This window comes from Oncorhynchus mykiss, chromosome 13, assembly GCF_013265735.2.
Source record: "Oncorhynchus mykiss isolate Arlee chromosome 13, USDA_OmykA_1.1, whole genome shotgun sequence".
Taxonomy (NCBI): Eukaryota; Metazoa; Chordata; class Actinopteri; order Salmoniformes; family Salmonidae; genus Oncorhynchus; species Oncorhynchus mykiss.
In genome coordinates, this window is record NC_048577.1 from 37,278,961 (window position 1) to 37,299,966 (window position 21,006).

At 45.6% G+C, this 21,006-nt stretch overlaps 2 protein-coding genes across 4 annotated transcripts in view; both read right to left on the minus strand.

Moving 5' to 3' along the window:
- LOC110486262 (inactive phospholipase C-like protein 2) overlaps positions 1-5,154 on the minus strand; it is a 93,488-nt gene extending 88,334 nt beyond the window's left edge. The window contains exon 1 of the mRNA XM_021557715.2: positions 4,363-5,154. Coding sequence (XP_021413390.2) covers positions 4,363-4,686 — 324 coding nt within the window. The 5' untranslated portion in view covers positions 4,687-5,154. The remainder of the gene's footprint in view (positions 1-4,362) is intronic.
- A 9,595-nt stretch (positions 5,155-14,749) lies between these two features.
- Positions 14,750-21,006, minus strand: part of stat5 (signal transducer and activator of transcription 5) — a 101,592-nt gene continuing 95,335 nt past the window's right edge. For 2 of the 3 annotated variants that reach the window (XM_036939696.1, XM_036939695.1), the window contains exons 15-20: positions 20,689-20,783; positions 19,723-19,865; positions 19,427-19,582; positions 19,173-19,224; positions 18,600-18,704; positions 14,750-15,436 (exon numbers count right to left, since the gene is read on the minus strand). In XM_036939696.1, coding sequence (XP_036795591.1) covers positions 15,313-15,436; positions 18,600-18,704; positions 19,173-19,224; positions 19,427-19,582; positions 19,723-19,865; positions 20,689-20,783 — 675 coding nt within the window. In that variant the 3' untranslated portion in view covers positions 14,750-15,312. 3 annotated transcript variants of the gene reach the window in all.

A 21,006-nucleotide genomic window follows, 5' to 3' on the forward strand; every position in this document is an offset into this window, starting at 1 on the left:
CTTATAAGGGCTTTATGTATTTAATGACTGTAGGGGGTGGAGGTGGGGTTTCATCCAAAGCCAAGGAGTGGTTATTTGGTAAAGCTCTAGAACGGAATTTCCCCCACCACACCACCAGAACAGGGGGGAATGGTTTGACAGACGCACCTCAGAGTCTATGCTCGATTGAGAATGAGATTCCTTTCTACATGTATAACCTAGAATCATCTCTTTCCTTGAATGAGACTGGAGCTGGCTTTAGATAGGACCTAGATTTAAAGGAGTAAGTAAGACTGCTGCACTCAAATCAGAGTTCCTCAGAAACCGCCGATCCAAAACATTCCTTAAAACATCATTGTAGACCGTCGCCATCTATTTCAAAAATATCCCCTCTCTATCTCTATAACAGACACATATCTCTCTCTATCAAAGAGAGAGATAGAGAGAGAGAGTCACATAGAGAACTAATCTCACTCTCACACTCTCTGAGTGCTTGACTAATGTATTATAGAGCCATGTGACGAGGACTGGTACAGGATAGAGAGCTGAATTCCTGTTAGCCAGACTGTTAGCCACCCAGCAATAGGACACACTGGGTTAATAAAGGGGAAAGGGGTTTAATAAATGACAGGACGAGCTGATGTCCTGCCGCTCAGTGACATGACTGGGGACTGGGGTGAGGAGTTGGTGAAGAGCGGGAAGGGAGGGGTGTGGTGGCGTGCAGTTGGGCTATATGGTAGGTCCCAACAGCTAGCTCCGTGACCACAAAGCCCCGTGGTTAAGGTTCTGTGTATTACTCTGTACAACATCTGTTATTATTTTATTCCGTCATGTTTTTGCTCTGCTGTTGTCATGCTGACAATGTTCATCTTTCCAGTAACCGCTCTGAATAAGACTGACCTTTTATTTGCTCCAGAGGTCAAAAACCCCTCAGAGCGTGCAATAGAGGGAGGGAGGGAGGAGAGAGAGAGAGAGAGAGAGAGAGAGAGAGAGAGAGAGAGAGAGAGAGAGAGAGAGAGAGAGAGAGAGAGAGAGAGGGAGGGAGGGAGTGAGAGAGAGAGAGAGAGAGAGAGAGAGAGAGAGAGAGAGAGAGAGAGGGAGGGAGGGAGGGAGGGAGGGAGGGAGGGAGGGAGAGAGAGAGAGAGAGAGAGGTAGGGAGGGAGGGAGGGAGGGAGGGAGGGAGGGAGGGAGGGAGGGAGGGAGGGAGGGAGGGAGGGAGGGAGGGAGGGAGGGAGGGAGGGAGGGAGGGAGGGAGGGAGGTAAAGAAACCCATTTTGGTCACAACAGTGCTGGGGGAAGATCCTTCCTATCCCTCTCTTGGTCTGTGCTGGCAGGCCGGCAAGGCAGGCCGGCAAGGCAGACAGCCGTCTCCCCAACAGTCAGCTAAAGTGAGGCAAGCAGGGCAGGAGCCTGCAGCTGTCCACAGCCCTGCTTAAAAAAAACAGAGTGGAACAGCCCCTCGGTCAACCTGTCCCCGTCCCCTTCAACCACTTTAGAAGCCCTCCCTTCCCTCCCACCATGGGAGAGTCACTCACCACGCCAAGTGGGTGACAGCCTTGCAGGATTTAGCTGGTTCAACAATATACACACAGATGGGTTATCCAATGCTCCCTCATGCCATACATTGACACGTCAAGTCCAAACAGGAGGTTTAAAAAAATAACGAGTTTGTTTTCAATCCTCCGGAATAACTCTGTAATGAGCACAATGCTGTAATTGCTCATTTGCCTCTCTACCCCACTTCCCCCTTTAGTCTGCTCAGACCCCGCAGCTCATGTTTCAGGCTGATGAAACGTTAGTGTGTGTGGGTACTGACGCTCCAGCTGCACTACACATGAACTACACTAGCACCACAACACACTACACATAAACTACACTAGCACCACAACACACTACACATGAACTACACTAGCACCACAACACACTACACATAAACTACACTAGCACCACAACACACTACACATGAACTACACTAGCACCACAACACACTACAGGATAGAGTTGGGACAATAAATCAAAAATGATAATTTATTGCGGGCATTTTCCTGATATCGTTCATTACGATACGTAGCCTATACTAGAGGAATGTGAAGTTTGAAATGAAGTAAGTGTGTTAATGTGGGTGATTGTTAATGGGACAGTTGATGGCTACAACCATCAGACCAGTAGTAGTAGTTTAAAGGAAACGTTTAAAAAACTTGTTGCACATTAATGTTATAAACTATCCTTCTATTTATCATCATCGCATCAATTCAGGCAATTTATCACAATATGGATTTTTGTCCATATCGCCCAGCTCTACTACAGAGAGAGCTGACCCAGATTCCCATCACGCCACCCTCTATCTGTGTGTTCCCCATGTTGTGACTGACGACGAAGTTCAATGTGTTGCGACGTTCCTCTCTGATTCTATGAATAAACATGCCCTCTTGGCTGCATTCACAGCAGAGTCTATCTAAAAGAACCGCTGACCCTAACTGTTCTGTGATAGCGGTTCCAGAACACTAGCCCTTTGGATAGACAATTGTACGCCCAGGGATACGAGTAGGCCTTTAGGAGACATACAGGAATAAAAGTGGACGTCAGTGTGCTGTAGGACCAACACATCCATATTGGAATGAGAACAGGAAACGACAATGGTGCTCTGATGCGCTGCTAAAAGAGGACACGGTTATCTAATTGGGTTATCACAGGCACGCCTGACAGAGTCACACACTTAGAACCTATGGTGAGTTGTCTGTCAACTGGCATTTCACGCCCGGCATTCAAAGTGTTGACCCTAAATCCAGCGGTGAACTTTCCTCAACGTGAATCACGTCAGCCATACGGACAATTAACCCTTATCTGACTGGGTCGAGGCAGTCTCTACATTATAGACGCATTGCTCTTGCGAAGGAATGAGTCTCCTTTGACAGGTTCTATTTGTCCAGCATCTTTGATCGTGCATCCTGGGTCCTTCCGATAGCAACAGTTGGAGAGAGATCAAAGTTGCCACACAGCTGAGCTGACTTACAGAAGAAAACCTCTAAACGTGTTTATCACTATGTGCACCACAAGAAATACTGCAACAAAGCCTTATAAGTACAACAATACAACACCATATGAACAGGACAGTACATTCGGAGAATAAGCTTTAGAGGATTTAAGACCTAGAGCATGTTGACAACATGATCCGCTCTGCATTCTTGCCATATTTCTGTTATGAAGTTTGAACGTCAGTAGATGGCTCCAGGTCTTTTGGAGGGAAGTCCGAAGTGGAGGGATTTAGGCCTTAGCCTCAAATTATACTATTCCATGGAATTTTCTGGAAGAACTGCTTTTCATCAACAGGGCAAAACACCCTGGGGTGAAGAGAAGCAACACTTGGGGACTTGTTCATTTGCTCAAGGATTCCCCTACACCTCAGAGAAGCACATCAAACCAGAGAGCAGGCAGTGTTTAGATTTGTTCGCCCGCACATCCACAGGGAATTCAATAACAGGGGAAATAGATAGCTTCATGGTTTTATACCGGTTGCTAAGCAAACTGGCTCATAATGACAGAATGCCACTCTCTCTCCAAAAACTCCCACCTACACAGAGCTTCTCCACAGAGCTTCTCCACAAGCCCCCCCCCCCCCCCCAGTCTGTCTGTCATGCTACACCATCTGACTGGCTAGGCCTCATCTTAACGGTCAACAAACAAGTTTTGCGTACGATTTAACATTTAGCATTGACAGTTTTGCTTTTACATGGTACACTATTTACAAGTCTATTGGAACAGAATCGTAGTTCGACTATATAGGCATGTTGTTACTATCCAGGGAGGGAATGTCGTAACTGTTAAGACGCATTCTTTAGCTGCGCTCATAGCAGAGGACAACCTTTATTTCACCTTTTTGGTGACCTAACCTTGCAGCAGCAGACGCAGCGGCACCATCAGCACCTCAAGGCATGAAGAAGGAACCACGCAAACTTCAGAACGTTGGATCGGTTAGTCCGACCTTCTTTGTAACAATGTAACTGTTTATGAGACGTGTAGCCTAACCGCGATTGATAGACCACATCACAACATTTCCCTCAGCAAAATGTTTAGCCGGGACCAGACCACCAGTTTGTTACACAGTAACAACTCAGCATCCTTTATTATCATTATTATTATTATTATTATTATTATTATTATTATTATTATTATTATTATTATTATAGCTTTGTCACTAACAAACAGTGCATCTAACCATAACAATAGAATGAATCACAATGAGGGCTAATCCCTGGCTACCTGAAGGCTTCATGTGGTTTTGCGAGAGCTGTGAGATAATGATTCCCTCATTAATGCAACCTTCAAGGAGCTTCCTATGATTGACGTGACATGATCATGTGGGCTTTATGAAAACAAACCAACCTTCATAATGCCGCAAGGTGTGTTCACGCCTCCATGACTCCTTTCGGCTGAATTGTCACGGCTGCTGCTGCCAGTCCGAGGACTCCCGTGGTCCATGTACCTTCCGTTGGTGTAAACTCCCTCCGCTCCATAGACCGGGTGGCCGTGGGCAAAGGCAGCCGCCGAAATGTCCAGGTATGCCCGGGTGCCAGTCGGAGGCAGCACCGTGGCGTCATTGTTGTTCAACCCCGCTATTTGTGTCGAGTCCTGTGCAGGAGAGGCTGCAATGGTAGGATTTAGCAAATGTCCCGACACAGCCTCGGAAGCGTGTACCCCTGCCATCATCCACGGACGTTACAGAAACACATTCAACCTAGTGCATTGACCCATTGTTTCAAAACATGAGTCCACGGCTGTGTAGCTCACATAAGATCATCAGTCCACCGACGAAGCGCAGTGCACTGAATCTAGGATAGACTGATTGAACTGTCCGCGTCTCGCTGAACAAACTCTTGTCGCTCGAAAATGAACAGATGGTGCTCCGTATGTGATCTGGTGTGATTAGCTAACTGCATGGATTCATAAGGAGTCCCCTCAGAAACAGTTCCGGCTAATAAAAAGGCGTTAATTAGCCTTTACACGCGCTTTCGTTTTTCTCCAAGCTTCTTGTTTGCGCAGAGGCTGCATGCAGAAGAACGTCTTATTCGCCTGGTCCCTACTCTCCTATCCGCTCTTGCAGATGTACATCCCCACGTGCATCCGCGGGATGCAGCTATATACAATGCGCTGTTATGTGAGTTGCTCGCTTGTCCCCTCCCCACACGATCCATGCCCGTGTGCGCTAATTCACAGACAGACAGACAGACAGACACACACGCACATTGGCACGTACACTTAAATTATTATTGTTCCTCACACACATTCACTGAAATGATTCATGTTCATTCATACTACAACTTGTAGCCTAAGCCATTTCTACACTAAAATGCATTGAAGTGTTAACATCAGAGGAGGATGGTGGGAGGATCCATAGGAGGATGCATGCTCATTGTAATGGCTGGAAGAATATGGTTTCCATAAGTTTGATTTGTGTGTATACCATTCCCTTAATTCCATTCCAGGCATTACACCGAGCCCATCCTCCCACAGCTCCTCCCACCAGCCTCCTCTGATTAACAGGGAATGTGAGTGAAATGTGTCTTATCATTAGGCTACTCTCTAAGGATTTTCAAATGCATATTTATTATCACAGCCAAAATTTAGGTCAGGGAGACTGGTTATTCCTGAGTGGCGCAGTGGTCTAAGGCACTGCATGTCAGTGCTAGAGATGACTCTACAGACATCCTGGCTCAAATCCAGGCTGTATCACAACTGGCTGTGATTGGGCGTCCCATAGGGTGGCGTACAATTGGACCAGTGTCGTCCGGGTTTGGCCGGTGTAGGCCGTCATTGTAAATAGGAATTTGTTCTTAACTGACTTGCCTAGTTAAATAAAGGTTCAATTAAAAAAAAATTAATTCAGAAAGCCTCCTAACTTGCATTAAGAACAAATTGCCCTTTCTGGTGGAAAAAAGCTCCATTGAGGCTGATGATCCTCATATTACGTATCCCTATGGGCGTTATCAACTTAATCTCAGAACCAAATATTACATGCAGTCTCTTACCGAGACTACTATTATTTTCAGGCCAGGCTTCAGTCCCAATCAGAGAGGGAGTGGCATATCATCAACACTAATCCACAGAGAATGTCACATGGCTTTCACCTACATAAACACCACACCAGGCACCTGCACATTATTGATTGGTGAGAATGAAAAGCACAGGACTCAGAACAGACCTATCCTTGCTGGTCTATTCTCCTTCTCAGAATAGACCTATCTATTCATACTGTAGAACAAGTGGTACACAACCAATCCCTGTGCCACAGTTCAGAATTCAACTGCTGCGGATAGAAACCCACAATATCAGTAATGATTCAATTCTGACCACAAATTAGCTCAATCGCTTTCACTATCGTCATTCAACAAATCTGGGAAACAAGGGGGACAATTATCTCTGTGCAAATCGCTGATGAATTCTACAAAACATCTTTATCGATCTATCTCATCATTCTGTTAAAGTGTTTCACCCCTACTGATGCAGGACAAACCCACTGACGGGGCTTCATCCCAAATGGTACCCTATTCCCTATATAGTGCCCTACTTTTGACCACAGCTCATATAGGGCCCTGATCAAAAGTAGTGCATTATGTAGGGAATAGGTTGCCATTTGGGACGAAACCGGGATCTTCACCATCAGGCAGACATTCCAGGGGAGGAGGAAGGAACGATGAACAATAAGCACTCAGATAATACAGTTCAGTTATAACCCACTGAGAGGACAAATCACACCACAGCCAATTGGAAGGAGAGAAATCGTGTGCTGCTGCGGTAGAGATGCTCAGAGTGTTTGGTCATTATTGTCGTACCAAGTCATTATAATCAAATCCTGCAGTATGGATGAGCGGTTAGATCAGCTGCTCTGTGGTTTTCTGTGACATTGATGTGTCTTTGAATTGAAGGAGTGTGAACTAGGATAGAGTGTGCGTGTTTGTGTGTGTGTGTGTGTGTGTGTGTGTGTGTGTGTGTGTGTGTGTGTGTGTGTGTGTGTGTGTGTGTGTGTGTGTGTGTGTGTGTGTGTGTGTGTGCGTGTGTGTGTTTTCTTCCTTCCTGTAAACTTAAATGAGGGCAGAGGCATACATCCTGCATCATGCCTCATCCGTCTTACACCAGTCAATCTGCCAGTCAGCCAGCCAGCTAGTCAGCCAGCCAGCTAGCCAGCCAGCGGGTCAGTCTATGTACTCATTGACCAGAAACTACTTCTCAATGTGAATTATTTATACACATCTGATTCTTCTAGAACACAGTAGTTCAGATGCTGGGCTAGAGAGAGAGAGAGAGAGAGAGAGAGAGAGAGAGAGAGAGAGAGGGAGAGAGAGAGAGAGAGAGAGAGAGAGAGAGAGAGAGAGAGAGGGAGAGAGAGCAGTAGAGAGCGAGAGAGCAGTAGAGAGAGAGAGAACAGTAGAGAGAGAGAGATGTTGGTGGAATGAACACATTGGGGAGGAAAATAAAGAACAATGGAAAGATTGAGGAAAGGTGAGAAGGCGAGATGGAGGTGAGGGATACTACTGATGAGAAAAATAAGTCAAGAAGGAAGGCAAGAGGTTGGGGGTGAGGTAGTCCCTCTCCTCTCTCTCTCTCTCTCTCTCTCTCTCTCTCTCTCTCTCTCTCGCTCTATCACTCTGATTCATGCATTATGCATCTTCAGAAATAATTCAGAATAAGTCCTGCTTTTAAAAGTCCTGCCCCAAGCCTTCCAGCCAGGCTGTCTCACTTTAATGTTCAAATCCCTTTGGCTCCCAAGCCTCAAACAGGAGCCCCCCCAGGACCCACACGGGGGAGCCACACTAGGACTTATTAACCAAGGACCTTATCTTATGCTGCATCACTGCAAACTGGTGTGCTAACACTCCTCTGCTTAGGGAAGAAAGATGTTGTGGTGAACAGATGAGGATGGTCCTACTCTACTGGGGAGGAGAATGGAGTTATTATTAATGAGAGCTGGAGATAGAGAGAGAGAGAGACAGAAAAAGGGAGAGAATAAAATAGAGTCTGTGAGAGATCAACAGAAAAGGAAACGGAAAGCAGTTGCAGCTTTGTTTTCCATTTGACTATCATGCCACTAACAATTAAATCACACCCTGGTTGATTTCCATGGAAGTTGCTCGTAGCTTCCTGTGACAGGAAGTGAGCCGAAGTTGTGCTGTCTCCCTTCCCCCCACCCTCTCCCTCTGTGAACCACAGACATATGAAGGGATAGCCATCCATACACCCCCCCCCCCCCCCCCCCACACACACACACACGCCCCCCCCACCCTCAACCCTGATCCCTTGAGGCCCTTTCCAGGAGAAGCCAGATGATTTTAGATTGTATAGATGACAATAGTATTAATCAGGGTTACCCAATCACAGCTGATGAAAGGCCCTTTGACTGCTGGGTAATCTGACGGTGCAGGTCCCACAGGGTTTTTGTCCTGGAGGTTGAGGTCATAAGGTCAAATCGTTACCATGGAAGTTTTTTTTTTTGTACATGTATGACCCGTCCACATCTTGTATTTAAGACATTTGACCACAGACGTTACGACCCTCTTACCTCATTCAGGCATGGTGAGAATTATTATGTATCAGTACAGGAAATCAACTCTGGGAACTCTGACACAAGATGAGGCTGAATAATCCCCAAAAGTATCATTTGTTTTTATAGTGAAGTGAGCTGAGACTCCCCACAGCAGGGGGTCTGAGGGCATTCCTCCCAGAGCATAACCACCACACTTTTTGTTTCTCTTACACATCACTTCCTGTGCTCACTCACATGACCTCTGTGGAGGGAGGAAATGAAACTTGTTCCTTAAACACCCTCTGTGTCAACACTCTTTACTTATCAATCAGAGCAGGGCTGTGGTTTTCTGTCCCGTCCTACAGCGACTGTGTCTGTGCCCTTTCTGCCTGGACTGAACCTTCCACTGGCGCCCCTAATTACTGGAGTTGATACAGAGATTCATGTGTATGCATAGACTAATACCATGGTAATTTGTGCCAATTTGCATCTTAATTATCTGATGAAAGATGTTTCCTGGGGAGAACGTCAAGCCCGTGAATAAATACTCACATTTCTGACCTGTAGGAGAGACTGAGGTTTCTGGAGCTGGGGTGATGATATATGAACCTAACAGAAGGGCTCATTTTAAAAAGTACTTCTGTCATGGTTTTTCTATTCCTGTTAAAACGTGTTAATCACGTGACCTGTCCCACATGCATCCTATGCATACTGCTGACTGGCATTGTGCTTTGTTTCGTCGTTCATTTCCATTCCCCGTGTTATTGCAGAGTGCAGGAATCACATTGGGCACTGAGGACATCTAGTGGTCACAGGGTAGAACGAGAGGACGGATCCATCTACTCCATTGAAAAAGCGGTTCATTTCAGTCCTGTGCAGCGAGGCTATACATAGCTGCTGGTGGGTGCCAGACTTGCAACTCTCCCAGAGCCTTTTATCTTAAGTATATACAATCCAATGTCAAGTAAGATATGGCTGTGAATATCTTATAATACTATATTTATGTAGTATACCTTATTATACTACAGTATATAATATTCTACTGTAATAACCCCACACATTCACCCTCTGATTTAGAGGGGTTGGGTTAAATGCGGAAGACACATTTCAGTTGAATGCATTCAGTTATACAACTGACTAGGTATCCCCTTTCCCTTTCACAGGCCCTCAATGCTCTAATCATTTCCTTTGCTGGAAAAAAAACTGACACATTTCGCCTTACTGCTGTGTTAAATTGAATTTTATTCTCTGTCCAACGCTTAAAGCTATTAAAGCTATTGTTGTGAATATTGAACAGTAACCAAGCAACCACGTGCAGTTTCGTATCCAAGCAACAGTCGCTCTCTGACCTCCAGATATGTCCGATGTTTTTAAAAATGGAAAACAATTAATTAGAATATAGTAAATGTGATTGAGTTATTTGTTGAGAAGGCAAACAGTGGGTCTTGGATCTCTCTGTTCCATAGGAGATTGACAATCATAATATGTTTTATAGTAATCAATGGGGTCATAGTCGATTGCAGTTCATGCATTAGGTTAATTACATTGTCTAATCACTTTTCCATGTCCCCTCGGCCCTGAGTGACAGGTGAGAAAAGCCCCTCTGGCATTAAAGGGACAGTACATACCAGTCCGGTACTGTGTCTCAGAGACAATATATGTTCCTGCCACAAGATGGCAGATGTGAGTTGCCACTGGACAACCGATCACATAAACCAATGTTATAGCAGTACTATGATGCCCACACCCAATCCGAAGGCTGTTGAAAGGCTAGTCAGGGTTTGTTGGGTCTATTCCTTTTCAATTCAGAAAGTAATCTAAATTCAATGCTTCAATGAGAAGAAATTAGAATTGGAATTTGAGTTTACATTCTGAATTGACTCTATTGAAATGGTCTCATGTACAGTATCGGTAAGGTGCCGTTCAAACTGACATTGAATGTGAACAAATAAACCATTACATTTATTCAGTCACAACTTATTCTTCATTATACATGTTAGGGTTGAAATTATTTATGAACTTTTTTTTTTCAATTGCAGTTTTCCTTGCAACACATGCTAAAACCAAACCACAAATGTGGAACTAACATTGAACAGAACACAGCCTCATATACAGCTTCCAGAGTACATAGACTAACTAAGAGGTGAAGCAAAGACTTTGAAATGATCAGAATAACGTAAAAAAAAAGGAAACATCACAAGAATTCCCATGTAGCTTTGACTCTTCAAAACATAGCAGTAAAATCAAGAAATACAAAGAAGAAAAACTAGCTGTTTTGACCTGGAAAAATTCAAGAAACAAAGATGGGAAAAGACTAAATAATGTCAGCAGGACAAACACAAAAGCAACATTCTTCTGATTCCTGTTTGCAATATGGCTCTTTTCAGATACTTCAGATGAAACCTAAGGGGTTGCAGTGGCTGCCATGTTCTACGTGCACCCTCCTCAGGTCATGCAAGGGGATTACATTCAGAGGGGCGTGCCACAGACGTACAGTATACTGTAATAAAATAGAATTACGGTACAGAAAATAAATTCATATATGCTGTATATAGATAGCAGAGGAGGCTGGTGGGAGGAGCTATAGGAGGACAGGCTCATTGTAATGGCTGGAATGGAATCAATGGAACTGTATCAAACACATCGAACATATGGAAACAACATGTTTGACTCTGTTGCATTTATTCCATTCCAGCCATTACAATGAGCCCATCCTCCTATAGCTCCTCCCACCAGCCTCCACTAATAGACAGAGACTCTATTGGTCTTATTTTTCATTTTATGATACATCAAACAAGCATAGGGCTTCATTCCTGAGTGGGCAGAGCTTATGAGTGAGTAGAGGCGATGGGTTGTGTGTGTGTGTGTGTGTGTGTGTAATATGACTGTGGGGGTTGTGTGGTGCTATTGCCCAATGGTTCAGAAGTGTGTGTGTGTATGTGCGGTGGGGGGGGGGGTGAACAGAGTAGCCACGGCAACAGGTGGATCTATCGTTACATGCTTTGTTAAACTGCGGTAGCTAAGGTGTACTATAGCAGACTAATCCTGCTGGGAGTATATGGAGAAAGACCCACTACAACATCTTGGCTGAAAGACAGGGAGTGAGCCAGTGCCAAAATATCCCAAACTTTATGGTAGCAACGGCCTTCATGCTCAGGACTGATGAGTCAAGTGTTCAAGCGTTTCGTATTGTCTGCACACATAGCTATTTATCTGTACCTTAGGTTGTCAGTTGATGTTTTATGTTATATCACACAGAGACAGACATGCACATGCAGACTTAGTAACAGTGATCAGTAATAACAGCAAACAGGAGACAGGCTTAGGGACAGAGATAGACAAAGAGTGAGAAAAAACAGACAGACAGACAGACAGACAGACAGACAGACAGACAGACAGACAGACAGGAGTACCATCAGGGCTGGCTCCAAGCATAAGCGACATAAGCGGTCGCTTAGGGCCTGGGCCGTTTTTTTTTGGAACTCAGTTGGGGTCTAAATTTCTGTTGAAAGTTAGAAGGTGAAGGTTCGAAATGTGGTTGTGCATCAGCAGGTTTTTCTCCTGTTCTGTCAGTGACAGTCACTTAATTAGCCATGTCAGCTAACAGCTGACTAGTCTAGCTAACTAGTTTAGCTAGTCATACTCACTCAGATATCATTAACATGACATAAGTAATGGCAAAATGTGTAGAATTACAGGAAATTTGCTTTAAACCTGCAAAAATGTATCTCCACCCCATGGCAAAACTGGTAGCATTGCAGGGAATTAGCTTTAAAACTTAAAAAAATGTATCTCTGCCCCATGGTAAAACTGGTATCTCTGCCACATGATAAAACTGGTATCTCTGCCCCAGGGTAAAATGAGTTGAATTAGATCTCCACTAGTCATCTCAGGCTATGGATTGAGTAGTTAGTGTACTTCAGCAGATGAACAATACTAAGCCAATAAGGACCCAGTATAGAGGCTCTTCATCTATCAGTCCTAGTAATGGACTTTCCTACAGATCTCCCAACTAAACCCCGACCTCCACACACACCCCAGTGGCCTCAGCTCCTCTACACACATCCCAACAGCTCCCCAAATAGATTGTCAACACTAGACGTCACAACCAATAACAAGACATGACCAAATGAGCTGTTTAAAACACCAGGCAGACAGACAGAGTGGTAATGAGAGGTAGTGTTGATGGCACATGCATAATTTACAGGGGTAAGGAGGTAGATAGAGGACTCATCTTTTTATCTGTGCCATTAAAGTGTCTGTGTGACAGCATGGGCAGCACCGTTGAGGTACTAAAGTAGTAAATGTTATTCTTCTTCATTGGCTGATTGCTCCCAACTCGTAGGAATCCCCACCCAGTTGACAACTTTAAATTGGTGGAAGACCTCAATGGCAATGGCCATGTTAAAATGGGTTCTATTAATGATGAGTCCTCTATCTATCTCTATGGGCTGTCCAGAGACCTGCCTGGCCATGCTGGATACATGCTTGTATTTACATTACATCTGTGTGCAAATACAGGAAATTAATATATCCCTGTGAGTGAAGAGGGGGTCCAAAGTCCCCAAGTTTCAGCTGGAGCTGATGTACACTGCTCAAAAAAATAAAGGGAACGCTTAAACAACACAATGTAACTCCAAGTCAATCACACTTCTGTGAAATCAAACTGTCCACTTAGGAAGCAACACTGATTGACAATACATTTCACATGCTGTTGTGCAAATGGAATAGACAACAGGTGGAAATTATAGGGATTTAGCAAGACACCCCCAATAAAGGAGTGGTTCTGCACGTGGTGACCACAGACCACTTCTCAGTTCCTATGCTTCCTGGCTGATGTTTTGGTCACTTTTGAATGCTGGCGGTGCTTTCACTCTAGTGGTAGCATGAGACGGAGTCTACAACCCACACAAGTGGCTCAGGTAGTGCAGCTCCTCCAGGATGGCACATCAATGCGAGCTGTGGCAAGAAGGTTTGCTGTGTCTGTCAGCGTAGTGTCCAGAGCATGGAGGCGCTAACAGGAGACAAGCCAGTACATTAGGAGACGTGGAGGAGGCCGTAGGAGGGCAACAACCCAGCAGCAGGACCGCTACCTCCGCCTTTGTGCAAGGAGGAGCTGGAGGAGCACTGCCAGAGCCCTGCAAAATGACCTCCAGCAGGCCACAAATGTGCATGTGTCTGCTCAAACGGTCAGAAACAGACTCCATGAGGGTGGTATGAGGGCCCGACGTCCACAGGTGGGGGTTGTGCTTACAGCCCAACACCGTGCAGGACGTTTGGCATTTGCCAGAGAACACCAAGATTGGCAAATTCGCCACTTCACAGATGAAAGCAGGTTCACACTGAGCACGTGACAGACGTGACAGAGTCTTGAGACGCCGTGGAGAACGTTCTGCTGCCTGCAACATCCTCCAGCATGACCGGTTTAGCGGTGGGTCAGTCATGGTGTGGGCTGGCATTTCCATGTGCTCGCCAGAGGTAGCCTGACTGCCATTAGGTACCGAGATGAGATCCTCAGACCCCTTGTTAGACCATATGCTGGTGCGGTTGGCCCTGGGTTCCTCCTAATGCAAGACAATGCTAGACCTCATGTGGCTGGAGTGTGTCAGCAGTTCCTGCAAGAGGAAGGCATTGATGCTATGGACTGGCCCGCCCGTTCCCCAGACTTGTATCCAATTGAGCACATCTGGGACATCATGTTTCGCTCCATCCACCAACGCCACGTTGCACCACAGACTGTCCAGGAGTTGGCAGATGCTTTAGTCCAGGTCTGGGAGAAGATCCCTCAGGAGACCATCCGCCACCTCATCAGGAGCATGCCCAGGCGTTGTAGGGAGGTCATACAGGCACATGGAGGCCACACACACTACTGAGCCTCATTTTGACTTGTTTTAAGGACATTACATCAAAGTTGGATCAGCCTGTAGTGTGGTTTTCCACTTTAATTTGGAGTGTGACTCCAAATCCAGACCTCCATGGGTTGATAAATTTGATTTCCATTAATTTTTGTGTGATTTTGTTGTCAGCACATTCAACTATGTAAAGAAAAAAGTATTTAATAAGAATATTTAATTCATTCAGATCTAGGATGTGTTATTTTAGTGTTCCCTTTATTTTTCTGAGCAGTGTATATTATGCAACCGTGTGTGTGTGTGCGTGCGTGTGTGCGTGTGTACTTGTGTGTGCGTGTGTGTGTGACATAGATACTCAGTGTGCTCTGAGAATGAAATGAGAGCCATTCTGCTTGGAGTTTAGTGTGTAAAGATTCAGAATTATTATAGTACTGATTGAAACTTCCCTTAGCAACAAATCCAATGATATTGTCAATAACAACAACAAATTATTCATTGAAGTTTCTCTTCTTTGGCAGAGGGCGGATTCAATAAAAAACAAACTTTGTTGATAAACCATTTACAATAATAAAATAACTAAACAAAAATAAAAACAGTACAACTGTTTAAATGACTTCATACCGGTTGTGGAGAGTGCTCTTCAAATATCTTTGTTAGAATTATGACCAAATTAAAATACATGCGTGAATTGAATTTTTTTCATACAATACTGTAACATTGTGTTTTTTTTGCATTTCTACCTAGTCTGTTTTACAGATACGCACGGAGACAAACTGAAAAAAGGTCACTGACGTGCAGTTTGCATGCTGAGGAGAAAAAACAAAAAAACAATCACAACCATTATTAACATTTCACATTATAGCTATCTGAAACAGAACAGGAGGAAATGAATGGAATTAAACCATCAGAAATGTCAAAAGGTGCGGGGTTCTTTTGTTGGTGTCAGGGGTTAGAGGTTGAGGGTCACGACTGCTGGCCGCTCCATTGGTTCTCCATAGGTCGCCGCAGCAGCTCCTCAACGTGTCGCGCCACGTCCATGGTGTCATCCAGGTCAAAGTCACCGTCTGCATCTAATATGGAGTCACTCCTGTCACAACACAGGAACCAGTTAGTAACACAGGGTATCAGACACACACCTCACAACACAGGAACCAGTTAGTAACACAGGGTATCAGACACACACCTCACAACACAGGAACCAGTTAGTAACACAGGGTATCAGACACACACCTCACAACACAGGAACCAGTTAGTAACACAGGCCATCAGACACACACCTCACAACACAGGAACCAGTTAGTAACACAGGGTATCAGACACACACACCTCACAACACAGGAACCAGTTAGTAACACAGGGTATCAGACACACACACCTCACAACACAGGAACCAGTTAGTAACACAGGGTATCAGACACACACCTCACAACATAGGAACCAGTTAGTAACACAGGGTATCAGACACACACCTCACAACATAGGAACCAGTTAGTAACACAGGGTATCAGACACACACACCTCACAACACAGGAACCAGTTAGTAACACAGGGTATCAGACACACACCTCACAACATAGGAACCAGTTAGTAACACAGGGTATCAGACACACACACCTCACAACACAGGAACCAGTTAGTAACACAGGCCATCAGACACACACCTCACAACACAGGAACCAGTTAGTAACACAGGGTATCAGACACACACACCTCACAACACAGGAACCAGTTAGTAACACAGGCCATCAGACACACACCTCACAACACAGGAACCAGTTAGTAACACAGGGTATCAGACACACACACCTCACAACACAGGAACCAGTTACTAACACAGGGTATCAGACACACACCTCACAACACAGGAACCAGTTAGTAACACAGGCCATCAGACACACACCTCACAACACAGGAACCAGTTAGTAACACAGGGTATCAGACACACACACCTCACAACACAGGAACCAGTTAGTAACACAGGGTATCAGACACACACCTCACAACACAGGAACCAGTTAGTAACACAGGGTATCAGACACACACCTCACAACACAGGAACCAGTTAGTAACACAGGGTATCAGACACACACCTCACAACACAGGAACCAGTTAGTAACACAGGGTATCAGACACACACACCTCACAACACAGGAACCAGTTAGTAACACAGGGTATCAGACACACACCTCACAACACAGGAACCAGTTAGTAACACAGGGTATCAGACACACACCTCACAACACAGGAACCAGTTAGTAACACAGGGTATCAGACACACACCTCACAACATAGGAACCAGTTAGTAACACAGGGTATCAGACACACACCTCACAACATAGGAACCAGTTAGTAACACAGGGTATCAGACACACACCTCACAACACAGGAACCAGTTAGTAACACAGGGTATCAGACACACACACCTCACAACACAGGAACCAGTTAGTAACACAGGGTATCAGACACACACCTCACAACATAGGAACCAGTTAGTAACACAGGGTATCAGACACACACCTCACAACACAGGAACCAGTTAGTAACACAGGGTATCAGACATACACCTCACAACACAGGAACCAGTTAGTAACACAGGCCATCAGACACACACCTCACAACACAGGAACCAGTTAGTAACACAGGGTATCAGACACACACACCTCACAACACAGGAACCAGTTAGTAACACAGGGTATCAGACACACACACCTCACAACACAGGAACCAGTTAGTAACACAGGGTATCAGACACACACACCTCACAACACAGGAACCAGTTACTAACACAGGGTATCAGACACACACATCTCACAACACAGGAACCAGTTAGTAACACAGGGTATCAGACACACACACCTCACAACACAGGAACCAGTTAGTAACACAGGGTATCAGACACACACCTCACAACACAGGAACTAGTTAGTAACACAGGGTTTCAGACACACACACCTCACAACACAGGAACCAGTTAGTAACACAGGCCATCAGACACACACACCTCACAACACAGGGACCAGTTAGTAACACAGGGTATCACACACACACATCTCACAACACAGGAACCAGTTAGTAACACAGGCCATCAGACACACACACCTCACAACACAGGAACCAGTTAGTAACACAGGGTATCAGACACACACCTCACAACACAGGAACCAGTTAGTAACACAGGGTATCAGACACACACCTCACAACACAGGAACCAGTTAGTAACACAGGGTATCAGACACACACACCTCACAACACAGGAACCAGTTAGTAACACAGGTCATCAGACACACACCTCACAACAAAGGAACCAGTTAGTAACACAGGCCATCAGACACACACCTCACAACACAGGAACCAGTTAGTAACACAGGGTATCAGACACACACACCTCACAACACAGGAACCAGTTAGTAACACAGGCCATCAGACACACACCTCACAACACAGGAACCAGTTAGTAACACAGGGTATCAGACACACACACCTCACAACACAGGAACCAGTTAGTAACACAGGGTATCAGACACACACCTCACAACACAGGAACCAGTTAGTAACACAGGCCATCAGACACACACCTCACAACACAGGAACCAGTTAGTAACACAGGGTATCAGACACACACACCTCACAACACAGGAACCAGTTAGTAACACAGGGTATCAAACACACACACCTCACAACACAGGAACCAGTTAGTAACACAGGGTATCAGACACACACCTCACAACACAGGAACCAGTTAGTAACACAGGGTATCAGACACACACCTCACAACACAGGGACCAGTTAGTAACACAGGGTATCAGACACACACACCTCACAACACAGGAACCAGTTAGTAACACAGGGTATCAGACACGCACACCTCACAACACAGGAACCAGTTAGTAACACAGGACATCAGACACACACACCTCACAACACAGGAACCAGTTAGTAACACAGGGTATCAGACAGACACACCTCACAACACAGGAACCAGTTAGTAACACAGGCCATCAGACACACACACCTCACAACACAGGAACCAGTTAGTAACACAGGCCATTAGACACGCACACCTCACAACACAGGAACCAGTTAGTAACAGAGGGGATCAGAGGCACACCTCACAACACAGGAACCAGTTAGTAACACAGGCCATCAGACACACACACCTCACAACACAGGAACCAGTTAGTAACATAGGCCATCAGACACGCACACCTCACACTCCCACATGCACGCACACATATGTAATCTATACTCACATAGGCTGGTATATGCCGTAGTTTGGAGGGTGACTGACAACAGGGGAGGCTCCGTGATCCATGTAGGTGGGGTTTGCTGCTGGGTCAGGATTGGTCGTGGTGAACCTGCAGGTCCAGACAAACAGACAGATAGACACACGCGCACGAGTCAGAGAACGTCAATCCGATCGCAAGCTTTGTCGGTTACCACGGCAACCTTCATCACCATCCCTTCACCACCACAACCCCCTCCTCCTGCTCCTCCTCCTCTGCTTCATTAATTACCAGTCCCTTTGAGCAGCAGGATCAGGTTAGGCAGGGTGCTGGGCAGCAGCCCCTGGAGCCCTCCCATTGAGAGGCCCACAGCCCCATGGTAACAATAGGGACCCTGCAAACTCATTACCCAGACTGACATTACTAAGTGCAGTGATGAGAGGGACAGAGGCGCCCTCAGGCCCGCGGATGCTGGGCTCTAATTGGTTCCTCCATCTGGAGTGAAGACCTAATGGTTGATCTGCATTCAGGCCACATTGTTAGGTGATTAAATCAGCCCTATCGCCATAGAGAGCGAGAAGGAGAGAGAGAGAGACTTACTCTGGTACCACTTGTTTGATCTGCGGTTTCACGTATCCATCCACTGCTTTGGCTGTAAGAGAGAAAGGCAAGGGAAGGAGAGACAGGGAGAATCGCTATATTCAGACTGCAGATATGGTCCACATTCACAGGTTCCTCAGTGTGGCTGTTAAGCCTATCTGACCAAATTGCAACAGATATAGAGAACAGACACTACAGTATAATTATATGTCACCATGTATTTGTATAGAGACGAATAGAGGTGAGGTACATACACAGGGGCGGCGTGTAGTATTTTGAGAAGACCTCATCCTTGGGTCTGTCTGGGTAGAGGAACAGGAGGTGGTTGAGGTCACTGATGCGGTCAGCCAGAGAGCGGATGGAGAAGTCTTTGGTTGTGTAGGGCATGAGGTTCCACACCATCCTCTCCCCTGGAAACATAGACACACTTGTTATAGTTCCACTTGGCTATTTTTACAGACCTTCTCCGTCAAAGATGAATGTGTTGCCTAATTGAATAACTGACAAAATAATGAATTGATTGATCGCTTGATTGGTTGGTTGTCAGTACCTGGTTTGTTGGGATTCTCAGCCACCCAGGCGATAGTGATCCCTCCGATCTCAGAGTCGCTGAAGCGGAGCAGGAAGGTCCCGTTGGGTTTGGACATCAACATGTCCTGGGCCTGCTGCTTGTTCACAAATCCCAGGATCGCCCTGTACATAGAGAACGGAGAGAGAGAGAGAGAGAGAGAGAGAGAGAGAGAGAGAGAGAGAGAGAGAGAGAGAGAGAGAGAGAGAGAGAGAGAGAGAGAGAGAGAGAGAGGGAAAATGTATAGAGAATAAAATGGAGGGCATAAGGAGGACATCAAGAGGAGCACATAAGGAGGACAGGAGGGGGACATAAGGAGAACATGAGGAGGACAGAAGTAGGACAGGAGGAGGACAGGAGGAGAACATAAGGAGAACATGAGGAGGACAGAAGGAGGACAGGAGGAGGACAGGAGGAGAACATAAGGAGAACATGAGAAGGACAGGAGGAGGACAGGAGGGGGACATAAGGACAGAGATAGACAAAGATACATTGTTACATACATTGTCATGCCTCCCCCTGCCCCTACAATAATTGTATCCTTTTGACCCATTACAGGTAGGGATAAATATCTCTGTGGTTGCCATGGTAAAGCCGTGTCCATTGTGGGGAGGGCCTTTTGGTAGAGGCTCGCTGAGATTAAAAAAGCAATCAAAATATGAGGCTGCAACAGCAGGGGGGCTTAAGAGGGAAACACACCAAGTGCACTCTATCAAGTAGACTCACTAAAGAAAGCACATTACAGCTGCCATTCAAACGACAACAAAAAGAGGCCTTTAGTTTAGTTGAGCCATTTTCTCTGTCCATTTCCCTGTCTACTTGGGCAGTGTGTGCACGCTGCAGGCATCTCATGTTACACTAACACACAATCCAAGTCAAACCTCATTTCCACAGGTTATTCTGGAGTAGAAATTCTAGGAATTTAGACGGTCAAAAAAGTATTCTTACCCATCATTCCAGTGTGGTTTGAGATGTTTTTTTGTGAGTTCCATGACCCCATCAAACCACTGCCAGAACGTGAAATTCCTGCCAGGCAGACTCTCCTGTAGGTTAGAGGGATTGGGACATTGGGTTTGATACAGTCGATAAACCATTTGTTGTTTACCTCCCCTCACACATACAGAGTAGAGTAGAGTAGAGTAGAGGAGTAGCAATTACAATAGACAGTCAGTCAGTGAGAGATATTTCCCAGAGTTCAGCTGACCCCCTTACATCCATCCATCCAGTTCAGATCAGTATGACTGTTGCAGCAATGCAGAGTCCACT